This window comes from Rissa tridactyla, chromosome 22 (assembly GCF_028500815.1).
Source record: "Rissa tridactyla isolate bRisTri1 chromosome 22, bRisTri1.patW.cur.20221130, whole genome shotgun sequence".
NCBI lineage: Eukaryota > Metazoa > Chordata > Aves > Charadriiformes > Laridae > Rissa > Rissa tridactyla.
The window spans coordinates 195,443-216,868 of NC_071487.1; the positions used below are offsets into that span (position 1 = coordinate 195,443).

The 21,426-nt window shown below is 59.1% G+C and overlaps 3 protein-coding genes across 5 annotated transcripts; 1 reads left to right on the forward strand and 2 right to left on the reverse strand.

Annotated features, from left to right (window-relative positions):
• Positions 1–367: 367 nt before the first annotated feature.
• TNFAIP8L1 (TNF alpha induced protein 8 like 1) lies at positions 368–7,887 on the forward strand. Of its 2 annotated transcripts, none has more exons than XM_054181864.1 (2): positions 368–603; positions 6,483–7,887. In XM_054181864.1, exon 2 carries the CDS (start codon positions 6,485–6,487, stop codon positions 7,043–7,045), a length of 561 nt encoding a protein of 186 aa, XP_054037839.1. In that variant the 5' UTR covers positions 368–603; positions 6,483–6,484; the 3' UTR covers positions 7,046–7,887. The 2 variants fall into 2 exon arrangements, with proteins under 2 accessions (XP_054037839.1, XP_054037840.1); XM_054181865.1 differs by lacking the exon at positions 368–603 and adding an exon at positions 3,977–4,230.
• Positions 7,888–9,901: 2,014 nt separating this feature from the next.
• Positions 9,902–14,340, reverse strand: MYDGF (myeloid derived growth factor). Its single transcript, XM_054181863.1, has 6 exons — positions 14,089–14,340; positions 13,040–13,090; positions 12,242–12,303; positions 11,826–11,907; positions 11,156–11,228; positions 9,902–10,782 (listed from the first exon to the last, which is right to left on the reverse strand). The coding sequence occupies exons 1-6, from the start codon at positions 14,323–14,325 to the stop codon at positions 10,703–10,705; spliced, it is 585 nt and encodes a 194-aa protein (XP_054037838.1). The 5' UTR covers positions 14,326–14,340; the 3' UTR covers positions 9,902–10,702.
• A 1,056-nt stretch (positions 14,341–15,396) lies between these two features.
• Positions 15,397–21,338, reverse strand: LOC128900570 (procathepsin L-like). Of its 2 annotated transcripts, none has more exons than XM_054181861.1 (8): positions 20,593–21,338; positions 18,409–18,534; positions 18,134–18,256; positions 17,773–17,922; positions 17,305–17,529; positions 17,057–17,225; positions 16,751–16,865; positions 15,397–15,624 (listed from the first exon to the last, which is right to left on the reverse strand). In XM_054181861.1, exons 2-8 carry the CDS (start codon positions 18,523–18,525, stop codon positions 15,525–15,527), a joined length of 999 nt encoding a protein of 332 aa, XP_054037836.1. In that variant the 5' UTR covers positions 18,526–18,534; positions 20,593–21,338; the 3' UTR covers positions 15,397–15,524. The 2 variants fall into 2 exon arrangements, with proteins under 2 accessions (XP_054037836.1, XP_054037835.1); XM_054181860.1 differs by having other exon boundaries at positions 20,576–21,338.
• Between the last annotated feature and the right edge of the window lie 88 nt (positions 21,339–21,426).

Below are 21,426 nucleotides of genomic sequence, written 5' to 3' on the forward strand. Positions count from 1 at the left end.
AGCGCCCTCCTACGTCCTTGCTCAAAAGCGCCCCGGCCGCCGGCCAGCGTCCCACGCCGTTTCCACGCGCGACCGTCTCACCCGCGCCGCTCCCCGTCACCCACCGTGGTCCTCGCCACCCGCCCGTGTCCCCTCCGCCCACGCGGCTCCGCAGCGACCCGAGGGAGGCCCCCCGCGCCCGGCAGGGGGGCCCACGGGGCGGGATAACGGGACCAGCCCACGCACGGCGCGCCCGCGCCCACGGGGCCGCCCCCGCGGGACCCCCCGCCGTGCCCTCCCATTGGCTGCTTCGTAGCAAGCCCCGCGCCGCCATTGGCTGGCACCGCCCGCGGGCACCGCCCCCCCCCCCAGCCGCCGCCGCGCCCGGCCCCGCTCGGGACTTGGCCGCGGCCGCGGTCGGGAGGCCCGGACCCGCCGGGCACCGGGCACCGGGTACCGGCTGCGGGGGCGCCGCCGCGCCCGGGCAGGGAGAGGCGTCGGGGGAAGCGAAACTCCGTCGCCCCGTCCCGTCTCGCCCCGTCCCGTCCCGTTCCGCCCCCGTCCCGCCACGGGCACCGGAGCAGCCCCGGTCCCGGCGCCGCGCTCCCCCGAGGCAGGCAGCAGGTAAGGGCCGGCCGGGCTCTGCTGCCCGCCGGTGCGGCGCTGCCGGGATCGGGACCCCCTCCCCGGTTCCCCCCGGTTTCCCCGGGTTCCTCCCGGTTCTACCGGTCCGTGGGGGCGGGGGCGCTCGGTACCGGCCCGCTTCGTGCTTCCCACTCCGGGACCGGCAGCGGGGCGAAGCCTCCCGTCCCCGGAGGTGAGCGCAGCCCCCGGGGCATCACCCCGGTCCGTCACGCTTCCCCGGTGTCACCGGGCACTGGCGGCCCTGCCCGGCCCATGGGAGCCCCAGGGAGGGGGGGACACCAAGGGTTTGGGGAGCCCCGAGGGGCGAGAGCTGCTGGGCGGGCAGAGCCCGGGGCTGCTCCTGGGAGCCTCTGACCATGCCTCAGTTTCCCCGCCCTGATAAAACACGCGGAGTGGGTGATCGCCCCCCAAAACCAGTGGGAAACCCGAGGGGGCTGGGAATGCCGCCGTGTCCGGCGGTCGATGGCTAACGGGAGCTGAGAGAAGGCGCCGGAGGCCCCCCCGTGATGGGGACGTCTGAGGAGCCCACGTGCGAGCACAGGGACGGACGCCCCATGGCAGCGCTTGGCGTCTTGCGTCGCCCCGTCCCCTCATCCGCTCCGTCCCCTGGGCTCGAAGGGATGAAATTCCTCCATTCCCAGGGAGACGAATCCCTTTGGCTTGGCCAGATCCTGCCAGGAGCACCAGAGTCGGGTGTAAAACTTCCTGACTCCCACCAACCGACCAAAGCTCCGAAGCAGGGAAGGATTTGGGACCATTAAATATTCTTTGCTGACCCCCCCCCAAGACCAACACCGGATCCAAATTGTCCTGCGGAGCCTTTTTCCCTTCCCGGAGCAGCTTTGTCCTTGCTGATCCCAGGGCAGGAAGCATGTGGTACACCAAGGCCCCCGCCGCAGGACGGACAGACAGAAGGACGGTGGTTTGGCCTCTGTTTTTTTCCCCCCCGGCTCCGTTTTCCACTTCCCCATGAGTCTCCGTCTGTTCTGAGCGAAGGAGAAAGGAAGTTGCTGCCAGAGAGAGCAGCTCAATAAAGAAAAGGAGGAAATGGAAGGCGAGACAGATGCTCCAAAATAACCCCAACCGCTTCCTCCTCCTCCTCTCCATAAAATACCCCCCGCCTTCCTCCTCCTCTTCCTCTCCATGCTGCAGCTGCCTCCTCTCCAGGGATTCCCCAGGATCCCAGGGAATTCCTTGATACAGCGCCAGATCAGCACCCCGTCCCCAATCTGCACCCCCTCCACGTGCTGGCATCCCGTTCCTATGGGAAGCGCTGGCAGGATTCACCACCTACGCCCCCAGCGTTGGCATCGTCAGACCCCCCCCCCCTCCACCTTGGATCGGCAGCCCGGTTCCTTGCACAGACACGTTGGAGTTGCTGGGGCGGATCGGCGTTCCCAGGCATCGGATTTGGTGCAAAACCAAAAAGCTTCTGCTCCTTCCCACAGGTGCCCGCGCTGGGACTGCATTTGCAGCCCCGATGCCGGCACCTACAGGAAGGAGATTATGGGATACAGGAGTTTAGATCCCAGAGGTGGTGGGGACAATGATAGGAACATGTCCGAGCATTCCCAGAGCTGTGGTTTTTCCATCCTTGCCGAGAAACGGGATACAGGAGTTCAGATCCTGGTGTGTGAGATGGTGGAGACAATAAAGGGGACGTGGCTGAGCAAGATACACCGTGTGGTGCCCGGCTGAGGGGATGCCAGTGATCCCTGCAGCATCTCCGATCCTGCCTGGAGCTGCGGTTTTGCCATCCTTGCCAAGAAATGGGACACAGGAGTTTCAATCCCGAAGCCGGGGATGGTGGGGACAATGATGGGGACATGGCTGAGCGCTTGCTCCTTGCTGAGGAGCAAGTGGAGAGAGATGCACCGCACGGTGCCCGGCCGAGGGGATGCCAGTGATCCCCGCAGCGTCCACGGTCCTTCCCGGCGCCGTGGTTTTTTGCCATCCTTGCCAAGAGATGAGTTTTTCCCCGGGCGAGGTGTTTACTCAGTGGCTTCCTCTCTGGCCTCACCCTGCTCAGCACACACGCGCCGGACCTGGCGGCTCTCGCTGCTGTTTGCACCCATGGCAACGTGTGAGGGACGGCTATTGCAAAAGGCAGCATGGCTCCTTCCTCCTCCTCTGCCACCCCAGCGCTGGTAAAATGGGGTCTGGAAACCGGTCACGGGTGGTGGGGGACAGACTGGTGACAGCGTTGGGCTCTCCGGTTACATCCCCGTGCCATGCCAGTGCTCCGACCTGTCTCCTGTAATCCAGCGCAGTGGCAGGGTTTAATTAATTAATAAGGGTTGGAGGCACGGGGAGCTGGTGGAAAGTGCTGCTGGGGGACGGAGAGCGGAGCAGCAGGATCCCATCCACCCCTGCCGCGGCATTTGGCCGAGGATTTGGGGACACTGGGGGTGCTGAGGTGCAGAGCAGGGACATTTTCCGGAGCAGCAGGAGGAAACGGCACATGAGATGGAGGACAAAATGGGGAGATCTCCCCAGCTGGGGAGACGATGCTGCAGTGTCAGAGGAAACTTGTAGCAAGACGGTTACAAGTTAATATGGCCCCGGCGAGGAAGAGGAGGAGGAAGGGGAGGCGGAGGTGCCTCGGCTCTCAGCTGGAGCGTCGCGGAGCCCTCCCCTGGTGCTGCACGCGTGCTCCACGCTGCCCCATGAATTATTTAAGTGCTTTTGCTTTCCGGCATGAAATATTCAGCCTGCTGCCGAGGGAGCTGGGGGGGGGTCAGGGGGAGGTCAAGCACACCCCCTGGCGGGTACCCGGTGACGGGGACAGTCGGGGGTGAGGATCTTTGGGTCAGGAAAAAATCACACTGGGATGGTGTCGGTGCTGGATTCGGCTGCTGGGTTTGGCCCTCGGCTCCCCTGCCCTGCGACGGCGTGGCCAGCACACTGCAGTGCCCCGGCGCTGGCACGTGGCCGTCCCCAGGGGAGCCCATGGCAGGGACTTGGTCTGTGTCACCGCGTCCCCACCTCGCGCAGGACGTCCAGATGTCCCGACCTTCGGCCGAGCCCCCACGTGACCTCTCAGGGCTGCAAAACCACCCCCAAAACCTGCAAAGTGGGTGGACCCTCCCCCCCCAAAAAAGGGCTGTAACTGTCTCTGAACCTGTAAAATGGGTGGAAAAAAAAACCCGAAAAGGGCTGTGACTGTCCCCAAAGCCACCGTTGGGACCACGGCCCCACCGCGCTCTTCCGGAGCAGGGAGGAACTCGGTGAAAGCATCACCCGCCTGCTCTTTTTCGGTGGAAGAAGTTGTTTTTTGAGGGCGTTTTCATTAAAAAGAAGGAGGGCGGGGGGGGGGGAAACAACAAACCCTGAGCAGGGTTGGAAACTTCAGAGACAGGAAGGAAACGGGGTGGTTTATTTCGGTCTCGAGTTTGCTCGTCGGGGCAAGACTTGCCTCTTCTGCACACCCATAGCAGCCCCTCCGTGAACAATGGGGTCGCGGGGCCCTTCCCGGCAGGAAAACGGCTCGTTCCAGTGAAATCTGGCGGTTGGTGCTGAGTCAGCAGGTGCTGGTGGGACAGAGCGTGGTGCGGAGGGTGCCGGGGTAACCGGCCTGGTGCTGAGCGGGAGCGAACGTGCCAGGAGGTGAGCTTGGGTTTCCTTGGGGCTTGCAGCGAGCGACCTGCGGAACAGCCCCCGGGCGCTGGAGAAGGAACAGGGTGCGTTTTCTGGGGGGTCGAGGAAAGACCCCCCCCTTCCCTCGCCACCGCTTTGTGCCTCAGTTTCCCCCCACGAGCGATGCTCATCTCCCCGGTCCCTGGAAGGAGAAGGGCTGTGGGGACGCCAGGCATTACTCAGTGCCGGGAGCGGAGGGTTGATCTATTATTACAGTCGCTAATTGGGAGATGTGGGTGCGCGGGGCAGCTTGCAAGAGCTGGCGGTTCCTATTTTGGTTTTTTTACGGGCTCTGTAGGTGGAGTTCGCACTCGCTTTATGGCTGCGGTGGCCCCATGGAGAGCTCAGGCGTGGGAATTCCTATTTATCTGGGCACTGCTCCCGGCCCAGGACACCCCGTAACTGCTGCGGGATGCAAAGGAGGGGAATTCCAGGAAAAAGCAAAGCCCCGCTCCTTCCGGGAGAGGCTGAGCCACAGGCAGAGCGAGTCCCCTTTGCAGCCAAGGGAGAGAAGATGGAGCCGCGCTGCCTCTGCCCATCCTGCCCATCCCTCCGGGTTCGGCTCCGGCAGCATCTCCCGCACGGGGCCGTCGGCATTAAATGAGCCCGACCCGCCTGGGAGCCGCCTGCGGCTCCGCAAGAGCAGCCTCTGCTTTGTCATTTCTGTCTTATTAAGGGCGAGAGCCTCAGCTCAAAGCTCACGCTGGCAAAAATCAATGTTTTCCCACCGAAGGAAATACTTACAAACCTCTGTGTTTTTCCGAAGGGCTGTAAATAATGCCACATGCAGCAGCTCGCGTGGTGGTGGCGGCTCTGTTACTGCTTGCTTAATTCATGCCCTGGCAGAGCCTCGGCTGCCCTCGGGGAGCCGGTGGCTGGGTGATGCCCGGGAAGCCGGGGCTCGGCTTTCACCATCACTGGTGCACCGTTGCCCTTGCACGACTGGCTGCAATGAGACGGAGCCTTGGCCACGGCGGGGTATCCGAGCCCACAGGAAGCCGGGATTTGCTCCCGAGAGCCCGGTGTGCGCTCTGTGGCAGTAGGAATGGGATCCCTGGAGGGATCCGGGACTGGGTGGTGTCTCGGCCGGCTGGTGGGGTCCGCAGAGCTGCCTCGATGGGGACGGATTCGGTATGTGCTGGAATAACCAGCGGGGCTGCGGATGACCCCCCTCCTCTCCTCTCCATACCCGTGGCCAATATATCCCCATCCATTCTCACGCCAGCAGCATCCTTTAGCTGAAATAGCTCTTCTCCCCTCCCCGGTGATGTGTTTATAGCGCGATCGTGTCCCTTCCCCGCTCTCGCTCTGCCAGGCTGACCCTGCCACGTGCGGGCTCTTGCACATGCAGCCCCATCTCTGCCCATCCATCCCGGCGCGGGAGCCGGCTCTTATCACGCTGTTCTTGCCTCCCTGTGATCTGTAGCTCCGCGATTTCCCTGGGCAAGATGCATCTCCAGGGTTGGTGGCGTTTTATTCATTCACAGCGGTTTTTAAAACCGTAATCCGCCCGAGATGATTGATTTGGTCCCGCCGGGGTGTGGGGAGTCGGGCTGTGGGTGAGCAAGGAGTGAGTTTTCTGGTTTGCCAAATTATTCACCGCTGTGCGATGCTCGTGCCAAGCCAAGAAGGCGGCAGAAGGAGTCCGAGCTCTGATGGCACGGGTGTACCGGGGCAGGTTTCGCCGCACTTCGGTGGGTGCTGCAAATCAGCCGTGCTGCTCCGGCCGTGGCGAGCGCCAGGCTTATGGCGGCACGTGGCTCTGCCAGCTGTGGTAGGTGACTCAGCTGTCACCTGGGTTGTCCCCAGCTCACCCTACAGGAAATGAGTCAGGTTTTAAGGAAGAAAAATTGTTAAAATTATGGAGCAAGAGTTCTTCCTGCACGGGGAGGAGGGCGGTGCCAGTCACAGGAGGGAGACAGGGATGGAAGGTCGCAGGCGAAGCTCAGGTAGGGAGACCTCACACACCTCTGATGCTGCCCCTCGCACTGTAGCTTCTCCCCAGAGTTGGGGGGAAGGTGGGAACACCCTGTAACTCATCCCATAACAAAACGTGGGGCGTGAGCTCAGCTCTCACCTGCCCTGGCACCAGGAGCTCCTCTGGGTCTTGCTGTTGGCTGGAGAAGCTTTTCTTCCTCCCAGAAGGCTGCATGGGGAGGAGAAGGGACAGGGACTGATCCAGGGCATGGGCTGAACTGTGTGTGTGCCTCTTCCCCCTGCAGAAATGGACACCTTCAGCACCAAGAACCTGGCCCTGCAGGCCCAGAAGAAGCTCTTGAGCAAGATGGCTACTAAGACCATAGCCAACGTCTTCATTGATGACACCAGCAGCGAGATCTTGGATGAGCTCTACCGGGCCACCAAGGAGTACACCCACAACCGCAAAGAGGCCCAGAAGATCATCAAAAACCTCATCAAGATCGTCATGAAGTTGGGCGTGCTCTACCGTAATGGGCAGTTCAACCCTGAGGAGCTGCTGGTGATGGAGCGCTTCCGCAAGAAGGTGCATACCTTGGCCATGACAGCCGTCAGCTTCCACCAGATAGACTTCACCTTCGACCGCAGGGTCATGTCGGGTGTGCTGACAGAGTGCCGGGACCTGCTGCACCAGGCTGTCAACGGCCACCTGACAGCCAAATCCCACTCCCGCATCAACCATGTCTTCAATCACTTTGCGGACTACGAGTTCCTTTCGGCTCTCTACGGGCCGTCTGAGCCCTACCGCACCCACCTGAAGAGGATCTGTGAAGGGGTCAACAAGATGCTGGAGGAGGACAACATATGAAGTTGGCCAAGATGGGCCATTGGCAGTGACTGCTGGACTCTGCCTCTTGTGAGACCGAAGACAGAATGTATGCCTGTTTTGACCATCACCAGGCTCCACGTCCTCTTCTCCTCTGTAGTGCTAACTCATTTTCTCATTATTTCTACAAAAGACTGAACCTCTTGACTTTGTCTAACCCTTGCCCAGGGTCTGCGTACCCCTCCCTGTGCTGGGCTGAGTCCTTTCCAGGTGATGGTGGCCTTCTGGGCTCCTGCTGTACAGTTTGATTTCCTTTGCCCACCAAGTGCTCTTAGCCCAGAGTCCAAGAGACTGGACTCCTCACCTTGAACTCTATCGTAACCCTCCTGGGGGAAAACCAAACCAAAGACTCGCCGTGTGTAACGCCTCTAAGGTGTCTCTGAGCAGGTGGGCAGTTGCTTGGGTGAACAGTTGTGTGACCCCAATACCCTAGGGTTGTGGAGCCCCATGGTTGTCTTTCAGCAGCTCCATGACATGGTGGGAATAAATCATAGTCCAGGCTTGTGCTGCCCAGGGTAGGAATGGGCTTTGGCCTCCTAAAAGACAAGCCTTGAGACCAGAAGGATCCCACCTCACCTGGGCGAGCGGGTGTCCCTCAGGCAGGGAGGGAGCTGGAGGGACACCCGTTCATCCAAGACCCAACTCCCCCCACCAGCCTCCTGTGACAGTCCCACTGGGATGGCTCCAGCACCTTCCTCGGTGGTTGTCCAAAGCTCTCCCTAGGATTTCGTACGTTTTATGTGTCCTCGACTGAGTTATGGTTGTTATTTTTTAGCAAACTCTGTAGCCCTGATGAGTTATTTAAATAAACTCACCTGTTTGGCCTGGGTGCTCCACGCGGTTGCTACAAAGGCGGTTGACAGCAATAAAATGAGTGCCAGGGGCAGCTGGTTTTGCCTTTTAAATGGCGATTGCTCTCTGAAACCTCGGGGTTTTTACTCTCGGTCCCCTGGCACCGCTGAAGGGCAGGCTGCCTCTGCTCTGGGCACAGCAGCTCCCGGCTTTGCACGGCCAGGGCTGAACTGGTGGGAGGAAACACAGTGCAAAACCCAGCAAAAACCGAGAGCAAAGGCCTGGGGTCCTGGGCGGGGGGGACATGCAAACACCCACGCGTGCTCCTCTGTGTCCCCACGTCCCCTGGCTGCACAGCGGGAGCTAAAAAAGCACAACCCTGACAGCAGAAAGCAACAAGCAACTTCGCAGAATTCAATACCGGCGCGTTGTAAAAGCGTTGTGCTCTCAGAGCATGGACGCAGCAGCCACGGCCCGCTTCCAACACACTGATCTCGGCTTTGAAACACCAAAAATTGCCCTTTTAGCATACAAGACGCCGTACAATCTCAGCTGGCCTTATCTCTGCGACCTTCTTGTGCCTCCTGTTCCATGGGATGTCTCCAGGCTCAGGAGGCTGCCAGTGCTCGTGGGCAGAGCACGGCTCCACGGCTCCCGTTCGCTGCTCCCTTTCCACTGCTGGCTCGAGGCACTGATAACTTTCAGCCTTAAAGATTTAAAAAAAAACCCCAAAACCAAAGCCCCTGTCTCTGTCATTTCACAGGCCTGGCTCCAGCTATCGCAGCTAATTTAATTGCTCAGGGTGGGGGTAAAGCACATTTACAGGTGTGCACGGAGGAGAACACAGACAGGATCCGCCGAGGCGCTGGTCCCTCGGGGAGGGCAGGGTGAAGTCGGCCTTTGGCACGTGGCATTTGAGAACAGACGTTCCCGTTGCCCCCCCTGCGCTCGCAGCAGCTGTCAGGTATGTGCCAAAGAGGAGCCGGGGCTGGAAAACAGCTCGGTGGAGTTGTCAGCAGATGCGTCGAGCAGGCAAAGCGGAACGGGGCTGATGGATGCGGCGGCCGCGCTGACAGCCAGAACCGCTTGGTCGTTCTGTTCTCGAGGTGCGTGTCGGCGTCAGCTGCGAGATGCTCCTTAATTGCATGAAACATCTCTGCTCAGATGAGCCCCGACTCACAGCTGTTCCCTTTGTCCCCAGGGTTTGGTACACCCTAGGACCACGCTTAACCCACCAAATGCCCGGCACCAGCTTTCCTTTTGCAGGCAGGTGTCTAATCTGGAACTCCCCCCACACCCCACAGGCACATGTTGTTCCCAAACGTCGTTCCCAAACACTCGCCTTGTTCCCAAACTCCTGCCTTCTTGTCCCAGGAAGCCCTGGCAGAGCACACTCTCTGCTAGAAGAGCCATTTTATGGCCTGGGTTTCCCATCCCAACCCTGGCTGTACAAGTCTGGGAAAGGAGTCCCTTCAACTCCCTTTGGTCCGGTTCCCTCCAAGCAACTGGTTGAACAGGGAGAAAAGCCCGAAACCAGCAATACCAGCACCCTAAGTGCAGCTCGGAACTCAGGTTGGAGCACGCAGGGGATGCACCTCCCCACCCAACAACACTCCTGGGCCCTGCAGGTATCCGGAGATCCCGAAGGAGCCACACAGCAGAGAAAGAAGCATTTGGAAAGAGCCTGGAAAATAAAGCTTGTAAAATCCTCAATTCACAGCACCCCAAGACTGCCAAAACCAGGGAACTCCCCCAGAATGGGCAAAATAAGCTACCAATGACCACAGCCATCACCAGGCACCACTTCTGGGCAAAGCACTGGTCGTGAGAGTGCTGGGTTACGCAAACTTACAGCTGGAGCCTTGTTCTCACTTGCTGGGACTCCTCTCGGGTGGGCAGAACTCCTGTGAACCCTCTGCAGCCTCCAGCCTCCTGGTGACATCTCGGCTCCTCTTGGCCAAGCAAACACCGAAGGTTGCGGCACTCGCTGGGCATGTGGTTGGAGAGGGCAGGAGTCGCACAGCAGAGCAAACTCAGGCGAGAACATGATGCTTTACGTCTTTATTTGTGTTGTATTTACACAGGAAAGGAATTCCACATTCCCCCACTGTTATTACTCTAGATAAGAAAAAAATCACTTCTGTACATAGAAAATAGTCCTGCAGTTGTACTGAGACATGAAAGTGTTGCTTGGATTGATTCCTGGGTTGTGTCAGAATAAGCAGCTCTGCCTTCCCCACGCCAAGTTATCCCAACCTGCGCTCTGCACTAGGGCAGGTCCAGCACATCCTCCCCAGCGAAGCCAGCGATGGTCTCGGGTAGCCACATTCAACAAGGAGCCAGATGTCTTTGGCCAAGTCTATACCTTCCTTCCCCCTCCCACACAATTTAATTATTTCCTCCTGTCATGCTTGCAGAGAGAGAAATCCTGTCTCCCCTCCAGAGACTACAGAGTTAACAACTTTCCTTTAGCAAACCACGTTTAAATCCAGCCACTTATCTTTCTGCATTGCTCTTCCTAGCAAGGGAGATAAGGAGCCCCCGTTCGAGGGGAGCTTTACCATATTCAGCAGATCAACCAAGCAGAAAGCGGGCGACAGAATGGCTGGCTGCAGATCAGGAGTCTCAGAGGAGGTTTCCAGCTGCAAAGCACGTTGTTACTCTGACACAAGACAGAATGCATCTGTCTTAACACCTCCAAGCCCCGCTTGCCTTGGACCCTAGCACACTTCAATATGGAAAACATAAAAGGTTTGGCCAACCAAAAAAACCCGCAGTTAACAAGTAATCCTCTTTATCTGCCATGCTCTTCCGCCCAAATCACCCTGCTCGACACCGGCCTTGGGGTCACAGCTCGTCACGGGGCGTTTTTGCTACAATCATGAGTTTGGATAGTTCAAAACGGAACTTGCCTTCCCTGTGAGACACTAGAAAAGAGAGAAAACAAGCACAGGATAAACAGATGGTAAGGCACGAACAAAACAGCCCTGCTGGTTCCTTTCCAGGACCATAAAAGCCAGCAAGTCGGGCATTGCACTTCCTTCTTATGCACACAACAAGCATATTGCGATAAACCCGTTCTTCCCCCATGCTAATTTAACATTTACACTGGAACAGGACCTGCAAAATCCTGCTGCCAGCTATGGATCAAGAGCACTATACCCCCGAGTCCATAACAAGCATTGTCCTCCTCTACATTGTCATCTATCTGCGTTAAGCTTAAACCCTCGTCTCCTGACTGACAGCCAGGCGTGTCTCCCGCTCCAGCCCCTTTCTCACATAGTTCTCTTGGTTACAGACCTGTTGTTTCGGTGATTTCAAATTCTTCCTGTTTTAAGGGGACGTCACTTTGTCCACCCACTGCAGCTTGAGACTGAAATGGGAAGGAAGAAGGTTTAAGCAGTTGAGGCAATGCAAGAAGCTACTCTATTTAAAGCAAACAAGCAAACAATAGCGCATTTTGAAAAAAAACAAACTTGTATTTTAATAATGTAGAGTGAAAAGATTAAATCGGTAAAGGAAATTTGAAGGAAAATCTCATGACTATTTTTCCATTTCCTATTAAACGACAAACTTGGGTCCTTCAAGTGACTGGAAGCCTCACAACTGAAGACTGGGAAATGGAAGAATGAACCAGACAAAACCACCAGCAGAGGTTTTATTTACTTTGTCACATGCAATTTGTTGAGGCAAACCAAGACTCCCCTTGTGCAGTGCACCCTGGTAGGATGGTGTCTTTTGGAGTCATCGACGCTGGCAAAGCCAGCAGCAACCCGACGGCATCGAGGGAGCAGAAATAAATTGGTGCAGGAGACTCGCAGCCACTCTCCTGACTGGCACCACTCTCTAATTAGGAACGTGATGGAGTACGTTTTATGGCACAGATGTCTAATAAATGTTTTCCACGTCCAATTCATGTGTTATAGCAGCCTCCCACACACCTGCTTCCGAGGGATCAGCTGGGACTTACGTAAGCCATGGCATACTCTATCTTGGCTCCTTTCACTTCGGCTTTAAACTGGGTAAAGAAGAGATAAGACTTCCCCTGGGGCCTGAAAGAAGAAAGCAGAATCTTTGACATCGGCAGAGGGGGTGAGAGGGTGGAGGTGCAGCCGAGCTCAGGGTTCACGGCTCCCTCCTGCCACAGCCACCTCTAGCTCTCGTGTAGCTCCATCTAGTGAGGAGAGGGGAGAGGGGGACACACAGCATTTATCAACCACCGCCTGGCTAAAGAGCCCCCCCAGAGTCACAGCATCTCTCCGGAGAGAAAAGCCCCCTGGTGCTGCCCCATAGTGTGGCAAACCCAGCCGGGAGGCAGGGTCCCTGGCCCAGATCCCACCTGCCTTGTTGCTTTTGCCTCAGAGGGTTTGGGGTTAAAGAACACACCTCCAGACAGAGCAGGAGAAGAGCTGGTTGTCTTCGCTGACTCCAATGTTCATCTGCCATTGCTGCAGAGGGGAAAGGTTCAAACAGTTAACGTGGGTAAGAGCCTCGCACTTCCCGCTCACCCCCGAGGCCAGTCACCTCCCCTCCCAGCTGCAGGCCTGACAAGTTTCAGCCACTCGAAAATAACACAACATAACTACACAACACTCAGTCATGACCCCTTTTGCTTTGTGTCACACAAAGCTCAAGGACTGGTTGCCCTCTCCTCTCCATGATTTCATTAGTACAGTTACGGAAAAGAGTTAAAATCTCATTTCCCTTTGCACTAAAAGGACCCGATTCTAACAGGACTTGCAGATAAGAAAGTACAAACTGTGTATCTGCACAGCACTCACTGCAGCAGCGACACAAGCTGCAAAAACCTTCAAGCCTCCTAAAGAACACAGCAGTTGCTCCTCCGAGGCCCTTCCTACCAACTGGGGTATGAAAATGTCACTCCCCGTTCTCCAGAGGCGTTGGAAATCTCTCCAACCCAGAGATTTGGTAAGCCTTACAAATGTCACGGCCTCGCGAACCACAGCGTCATTGCAACATATGAAGGACGCTTCTGTTCAGGAAACAAATCCAACAAGCTACTTCTGCAAACATGCAGCATTGAGAATAGTGCAAACACCTTTCCTTGCAGCTCACAGTCCCTGGAATCAGCTCATCACAAACGAAATCATCCTGAACAGCTTCTCACTGTGCAGCCGTAGAGACTGAGCATAAGGGAAACACTCGAAGGGTTGCCCAACTCACCTCGTTCGTTCCTCCCTGAGCTGAGTATGTGAAGGTGCAGGTGTAATCCCCCTGGAAGAAGACAAGAAGATGATGAGCAGCTTTGCTCCAGAAGGACATTCTCTTTGTTCGCTATCAGGCACTTCTTAGTGATGATGGGAGATGTGGGACACCTGAGAGAATTACCGGGGCTGCAGCAGGGTGCAGCCCCCACCAGTCTCACCCTGGGGGTGCCCAAGGAGGAGAACGCACCACGTCCATGTCCGGACAGAGCCAGGGACCGTGGGGACCAGGGACCGTGCAGCCCTCATCCCCCATGGTGCTGGGGTGGGGACCCACGTTCTGGTGGCCCAGGGACACCCAGGTCCCCTCTCCAAAGGGCCCCTTCCTCTTTGTGAGCCTCCTTCCCATGGGACCCTCTTTCTTCAAAACCCCTTTCCCCTAGCGACCCCCCCTTCCCCTTGGGGTACCTCCTCCCTGTGGAAACCCACCTTGGGGACCTCCTTCCCCCTGGGGGTCATTCCCTGTGGCAAACCTCCTTCCCTGGGGACCTCCTCGCCACAAACAGTGTCCCATCTTGGCGAACCATTTTCCTTGGATACCTCCTTCTCCTGGAGACCCTCTCTCTCCTGGAGACTCCCTCCCTCCTCCCTGGGACTCTCCTGCCTTTGGAGACACACACGCCACCCCCCCCCCCCTTAGGGACCCGCTTCTTCGCCTTAGGGGCTTCCTTCCCCTTGGGGATCCCCTGCCTTTGGAGAGCCCCCCTTAGGGTCCCCCCTCTCCTTGGATGATCCCCTCTCCCTGGGACCCCCCTTGGGAACCCCTCTCCCCCCGGGGACCCCCTCCCCTGCCCCCGTCAGAGGCCGGCTCCCCCCGCCCCTAGCAACCGGCCCCTTGGCAACCAGCCCGGATACCCCCCCCGCCCCAGCCACCAGCTCGGCCCGCCTTCCCTCGCTGGCAGCCAACCCCCGTGGCGGGACTCGGGAGCGACGTGCCGCGCAACCAATCAGAGGGAGGCGCGTAGCCTCTCCTCACCCCTCCACCCTCCACCCCTCCTCGCCCCTCACCAGGCTCCGGGAGAAGGAGTGAACCTCCCCGCCGGGCCGCACGTCGAAGTCGGCCGTGCTCGGCTCCTCCGCGGCCCGGCCCGCCAGGCACAGCAGGGCGGCGGGCACCAGCGCGGCCCACAGCCGCCGGCCGCTCCTCCCGCTGGGCGCCGCCATCTTGGAAAGGAAGCCCTGGCTACGGCGGGCGGGAGGGATCATGGCGGGCCGCGACCGCTCGGCGGGCGCCCCGGCGGCCATCTTGGGTGTGGGCAAGGAGCCCGGGCGAGTTAACCCCTGGGGGGCCGCTGTGGGGACAAGGGACGGTGGGGAGCACTAGGAACAAGGGACATGGGGACAATGGGACAAGGAGCCACCGCGATATAGGGAAAGGGGACACAGAGACAGCAGTCTCCCCCTAGCTACTGTCCCCAGGGCTGTGCTCTGATGTATGGTTGCCCCCATGGGGGATATGAGGCAGCTGTGGGGCATTTTGGGGAGCCCACGCTGCCACAGGCCATGCTCCGTGTCCCTGCAGCCGCTCTCACCCCACCCTCACCTCCCTCCGGGCTGCTGGGCTGTGTGTGGCACTAAATCCCCCACATTACTCAGGAAAGGGAGGAAATAAAAAGCAGGACTTGGGGGGGGGGGGTGGTGGACATGGGACGTGCAGGGATAAGGACAGTGTGGAGACACAGGGGACATGGGGATGGACATGGCGACATAGGACATGGGGACGGGGACAGACATGGGGACGGATGTGGGGACATGGGAGATGCAGGAATGGGGATGGGGACGCAGGGACAGACACGGGGACATGGGACACGTGGGGTCAGACACAGACACGGGGACACAGGACATGTGGGGATGGGGACAGACACGGGGATGGACATGGGGAAATGGGACATGCCAGGATGGGGGCAGACATGGGGACACAGGGACAGACATGGGACACAGGAGAATGGGGATGGGCACACAGGGATTGACATGGGGGGGAAAGTTAATTTTCTGCCTTGTCCCGCAGGTTTAACAGGGTAAATCCTTGTTTTTAAAAGAGCCGGGCCTGCAGGAGCAGCAGTGTCAGCTCAGCCCCAGCGGGGTCGGGCAGAGCTGAAGCCACAGCCAGAAAATCCAGCCCTGGCTGGTGGCCTTGGGGATTCGGCTGGAAGGAAAAGGGGCCGTCGGAGGGGAAAGAGATGGCTGGGCTGGGAGGAAAGGCCCAGAGAAAGAGCCTCTCCCCAAGCATCGTGCAGAGGGAACTTTGCCTTTCCCACTGGGAAAAACACCGTCTGCATCAGTCTTTCCTTGGCCGCCAAACCCTGCCTGGTCACCATTTGCAGATGCAGAGTGATTAGCCATGCCACTTTTAATCGCTGCTCACCGCACACAAACAAAAGCCCCTTTCCAGAAGGAAACAGCCGTGGATCCGCAGCCCAGGAGGGAGGGCGGGCTGTCCTGGCTCACAGCACAGGGAAGCTGGCCTGGCTGGCCACCCCGCAGTGGTTGTCAGCGCCCTTCAGCAGGCGGATGTAGCCCTGCTCACCCCACACCTCCGACCAGCTGCAGGAAGAGATGGAGAATGAGCACATCCGCGTTCCCACACACACGGAGACCCGGCCCCGCTCGGGGAAGGGAGCGAGAGGAGGCCAGGAGCCGGAGCACCCCGTGGGACAGGGATCACAGAATCACAGACTGGTTTGGGTGGGAAGGGACCTTAAAGCCCACCCCGTGCCCCCCCCTGCCCTGGGCAGGGACACCTCCCACCAGCCCAGGCTGCTCCAAGCCCCGTCCAACCTGGCCTTGAACCCCTCCAGGGATGGGGCAGCCACAGCTTCTCTGGGCACCCTGGGCCAGGGGCTCACCCCCCTCACAGCAAACAATTTCTGCCTCAGATCTCACCTCAATCTCCCCTCTGTCAGTGTAAAACCCTTCCCCCTCGTCCCATGGCTCCCCTCCCTGCTCCAGAGTCCCTCCCCAGCTTTCCTGGAGCCCCTTGAGGGCCTGGAAGGGGCTGGAAGGTCTCCGCGGAGCCTTCTCTTCTCCAGGCTGAACCCCCCCAGCTCTCTCAGCCTGTCCCCACAGCAGAGGGGCTCCAGCCCTCCCAGCATCTCCGGGGCCTCCTCTGGCCCCGCTCCAACAGCTCCGTGTCCTTCTGCTGTCGGTGCCCCAGCGCTGGAGGCAGCACTGCAGGGGGGTCTCCCCCGAGCGGAGCAGAGGGGCAGAATCCCCCCCTCACCCTGCTGCCCACGCTGCTGGGGATGCAGCCCGGGGTGCGGGGGGTTTCTGGGCTGCCAGCGCACGGTGCCGGGGCGTGTTGAGCTTCTCCCCCACCAGCACCCCCGGGTCCTCCTCAGGGCTGCTCTCCAGCCATTCGCTGCCCAGCCTGGATTTGTGCTTGGGATCGCCCCCACCCAGGTGCAGGACCCTGCACTTGGCCTTGTTAAACCTCACAAGGTTTGCATGGCGCCACCTCTCCAGCCTGTCCCTCTGGATGGCATCCCTCCCCTCCAGTGTGTTAGCTGCTCCCCACAGCTTGGTGTCATCCCCAAACTCACTGAGGGTGCACTCAGGGATGCTCCATGAGGATGCTCCTGCCACGCAGCTCCAACCCTGGCAGAAGTGGGGGACAGGACATGCATAGGGGTGGAAGCGGTGGCAGGTTTGGGGGGACACCCTCAGCCCCTACCTGTTCTTTAAGATCCAGTAGCTCACGTTGCGCCCATGCTCCTGGCTCATGCCGTAACCCACGGCCAGCATCCCATGGTTCACCCGCTGGCTGCAAAACATGCTGCTGAAGATGCCTGGGGAGAGCAGAAGAATGCTGGGGGGCCAGCCCCATTGCTTCTTCTCCAGGTGGAAGAAGGGTGGTGGATCCTGTTCCCCTGGGCTGGGTGCCCTGGGGAAACACCGGGGCTCAACAAACAGCCCACCCCCACAGCAAGGCAGCCCTGCCTCAGTTTACCCATCCATGCCATGAGAAGCAAGACGGTACCAGACTTGTAGAAGTGGAAGTAGAAGCTGCTGGCGTCCACCGCCACGGAGACGGGGCCCACAGCCGCCACCGCCTGCTCCAGCGCCGCCTCGCTGCCCTGGGCCACCAGAGAGATGGCGGAGCAGTTGGCCGCCCTGTCCCGGGGGTCGTACCGGCAGCTGGAGGTGTCCTGAGGGGAGGGAGAGGCCAGGGCTGGGACCTGCTGGCATTGCTCTGCCATGTCCCTGAGGCCACCCGCTGTCCCTTACCGTGGCCATGTAGGGGTAGATGTGCTCCGAGTTCAAGCCACCATTGTCGTGCACGTACTGGAAGGCGCGGGTCATGTAGCCGCCGTGGCAGCCGTTGTTGCCCAGCTTTCGGGAGCAGTCGATGAGGTTCTGCTCACTCAGCACTACCAGCTTCCCCGTCCGGTTGAAGACGAGCCCCTCCAAAGCCCCCGTGGCACTGAATGCCCAGCATGACCCGCAGTGCCCCTGGGCAAGATGGGGACAGCAGGAGAGTCACGGCATTGCCCCAAAACCCGCTGGAGAGGGATGCCGTGACCCGCCGGTGCTGCCCTCCAGCTGCAAAACTGCAGCAGTCAAAACTACAGGAGCTGCTACTCTAGGTTGCCCAGAGGTTTTTTGGTGCTTGGGAGGATGCTGCTGCTTGTTTCTGCTGCCCAGACTCCTGACACCCACCACACAGCCCTGGCCGGACCCCCACCCCGTGCCCACCTGGTTCTTCACAGGCGTCACGTAGCCCTTCGCTCGCCAGTCCACCTGCGCCGGGGTCTTCAGGGCCACTGAAGGCTGGAAGAGCAGCGCCGGCTCCTCCTGCCACATCGGGGTGAAGCCATTGAGTAGCTGGTTAAACTCCTCATCCGTCTGCAGGTCACCACAGGAAAAATTGTGTGACGCCACGAGTTCCCAGCTGGCAGCACCGTGTCTCCCCACTGGCCAGCTGACCCCTGGGAAGTAGCCCAGCCCCAGGGGCTGCAGCTCCCAGCCAAGCAGGCTGGGGATGCCCGATCCCCGGATCAAGCCCTGGGTGCAGGGATGTGTCCCCGGGGAAGGTGGTGGGCATGTGGGCAGGTACCAGGTCACCGTAGTGGTTCATGGCCAGGCGGAAGGCGTGCTGCCCCTGCGACTCCTCCAGGTTGTGCTGCTGGATGCGCCGCAGGTTCTTCTCCCAGACCTCCCGGCGGGCGGCCTCGGCCTCCTGCCACCGGGCAGAGCAGCAGCAGGATCAGAAACGTCCTCCAGGAGCACGGGGACACGGGATGGGGTGGGTGCACATGGGTGGCTCTGGGTGAGACCCCCCCAGAGCCGCCCCCGGCACATGCCAGGAGGCCCGGAGGGAGCAGGACCTACCCCTGGGTACTCCTTGGCATGGAGGCTCTTCCACCCTTCCCAGGCCTCCTCCAGGGCAGGATCCAGCGCCGCGGTGCAGCCCAGCAGCGCCAGCAGCAGCCCCAGCAGCATGGCCATGGCACCCAGCTGGGGGGAACGGTGAGAGCGCAGTCAGGGGGGACCCTGGGGTGAGCCCCATGGCCGCCAGCTGCGGCCACAGGCTGAGAACGGGACGAGTCCTTCCAAGCCTGGATTAGAGGTGAGGGGGAGAAATGCAAACAGAGCAGCCAAGCCAGAGAGGAGAGAGAGATGTTGGATCCTTTGTCTGGATCAGCTTCTGTGTGGCCACGCCGCTGTTTTGACAGGAGCTTTAGGAGGTCTTAGCTGTCCTTTGGGTGGCATTTAACTGTCCTTTTTAGGAGCGGAACAAGCAGCTTCACGAGAGAGCAGAGCCTGGACGGCTGAAGGAGGCAAACACAGAGGAAAGGGCAGCGAGAGCGGCAGGGACGGTGCTGGCTGTCCCCGCTCCCTGCCCCGCTGCACTCCCTACGGCTTCTCCCCACTCTTTTAATTTGCAAAAACCCCACCGGTTTTCCCTGCCATTGCACCACCCCTCCTCACCCTTCCCGCAGCAGCTCTCCCTGCACCACCGACAAGGCCCACAGCCAACCGTCCCTGCTCGGGGACGCAGCATCCAGCAGGATCGAGCCCCAAGGAGAAGGATGAGCAGGGAAGGCAGGATGGTACCTGGACCCCTCCAGAGCAAGGCTTGCCTGGTGGCCGCAGACAACCTGACCTCCCAGCTCCATCCCAGAGCGGCTCTGGGACTCGAGGCAGAGCAGAAGAGCCCAGCGGAGCAAAAGCCGCAGCCGTTGGGCCAGAATGAAGCTGTTTTCACTTGAAAGCCAGCGGAAATCTGCTCCAACAGAAACCTGCACCAGCTTCGAGCAAGGGGCTGGAGCTGGAACCCAAGATAAGAGGTTTCTCTGCAGAGGGGGGGAGGCAGAGGAGCTGCCGCTCTGCGCCAAGGACTGAAGCCTCGCATCTGTCCCAGCAGGAAGGCGGGATGCCCTTGCCTACGTGCTTCACCAAAATCCCACCGTGAGGATTTTCCAGTATCAATTTACACCCTTTCTTTTTGCCAGCACCCACACGCAGCCCTCCCCCAGCCCCCCATCACCGCCAGTCCCCCTCCACCGGAGCCATTTGTCTTCCTCACATCGCAGCCGCCTGCCCCACGCCTCCTTTGACAGACCCTGGTATTTCTCAGCAACTTCAGTTATTCTGGGGGTGCTGCTCTGCAAAGCCAGGTGGCACACGGCAGGGCCACGGCCCAGGACAGAGATGAAATGCCTGAGACACCCCCTAATCACCAAACCCAGTTTCCACTGACGTGGCTTTCCAAGAGTGAGAGCCGTCGTTGCACCTTTATTCCACACGCTTTGGGAATGGAGATGTCAAAGTTTTCCATTCGAGCATTTTTCAGGGCAACCGGTGGCTTCTCTGGGCTAATTTTGTAGCTCGAGCAGTGGTTTGGTTTTAAAAATAAGTCATCAAGAACATCTGTTCTCCCTGCACATCCTACGCCTAAAAATAAAGCCCCACACGTTGGGCGTTTGTGGGAGAAATGCCTCCCCCAAGCCACTCTCAGGCTTAGTCCCAATTCTTGAGGAAGACTCATTTTTGCCCAGTTTCCCCAGCACCCGCCGCTTCCTCCGGCCCTTCCCGCTCGCTCAGGAAATGAACTCAACTTCACGCTGCAGCTGCAAACCCCCCATCCCAGACGCCGTGACCCCAGCTGCACCGCGCTCCACGCTCCCATCACCTTTCCCGCAGGACACCTGGGTGGGGGCCTCCCACATCGTTTGTATTTCAATCCCCAGCAGAGCCTCTTACGTATTGGAAAAAGCTCACGATTGCAGTAGGTGAATTCCCCGTTAATGCCTCTCAGAATTCTCAGTCCTCAAAAGAAGAAAACCAACCCCTTTTTATGGTGTCAAATAATCCTACAGCTTCAGAAGCAAGCTCGGGGGATCAAAGGAGCTGACAGATTTGTAAACTCTCCTAGACAAGAGCGTTTTAAGAGTGCATTGCAGACATTTTAAGAAACGCTTGCTTTTTTGGGACAGGAAAAAGCAGTTTAAATTAAGACTGAAAAGAAACAAACTCTGCAAAATAAGCTTCTTACCATGCACTGGCACCCACCCGGCTCTAAAGAAGGCAGGGAGAAAGGGGAGCAACGTTTCTGTCTGCGGGTTTCTCTCAAGAAAACTTCAGAGATGTGCAACTTCCTCCATTACGTCCCCTTCCGCCCCTCCGACCTCAAAAGCTGCACCAGAAGTTACCCAACGGGGCGCGTAGTAGAAGCAAAAGCACACCTGCAATAGTCGGGACAATTATTTGGGCACAGGGACAAGGAAGGGGCACTGAGTACGCTCCCAGCCATATTCAGAAACCAAAACTCTCCAGCTGTAAGATGCTTTGCATTTAAAACAGGAGCCTCCAGCTTCCATCCTCAGGGCATTTAATAGCAGCTTAATTAATGCCCGACTCCAGTATAGAAAGGAAAACAGCAAGGCCAGGTTTTGTAAGCTTTAAACTCTGGAGAGGGCGAGCATAGGCAAGCCCAGCACCTGCAAAAAGCAGCTCCGCGTGTCCCAGCGTGGGATCAGAGCTTGGAAGCACTTGGATGAGAGCAGCTGCATCCCCCCCAGTCACCGCAGGGAGCCGGGGCGCTGGGCGAGTACCAGCTCCAGCGCCCGCGCTGGGATTCGCGAGATGCCCGACTCGCTCAAGGTCACGCAGCGCCTTAACAGCAGAGCCAAGAACACAGTCCAGGATTCCCAGCTCTCCACCCCGCGCCTTCAATTGCTCGGATCACGCTTCCCCCGAGGAACATCAGGGATTTAATATTCTCTCCACCGCTCGGCACAGAAACCGAACACAGCGCTTTGCTTTTACCACAGACGCGGCTTTGGCTATCGTGAGCCAGCTGCCATTTCCTCCCGAGCCCTCTCCCGCACTCCGAAACCAGGCACA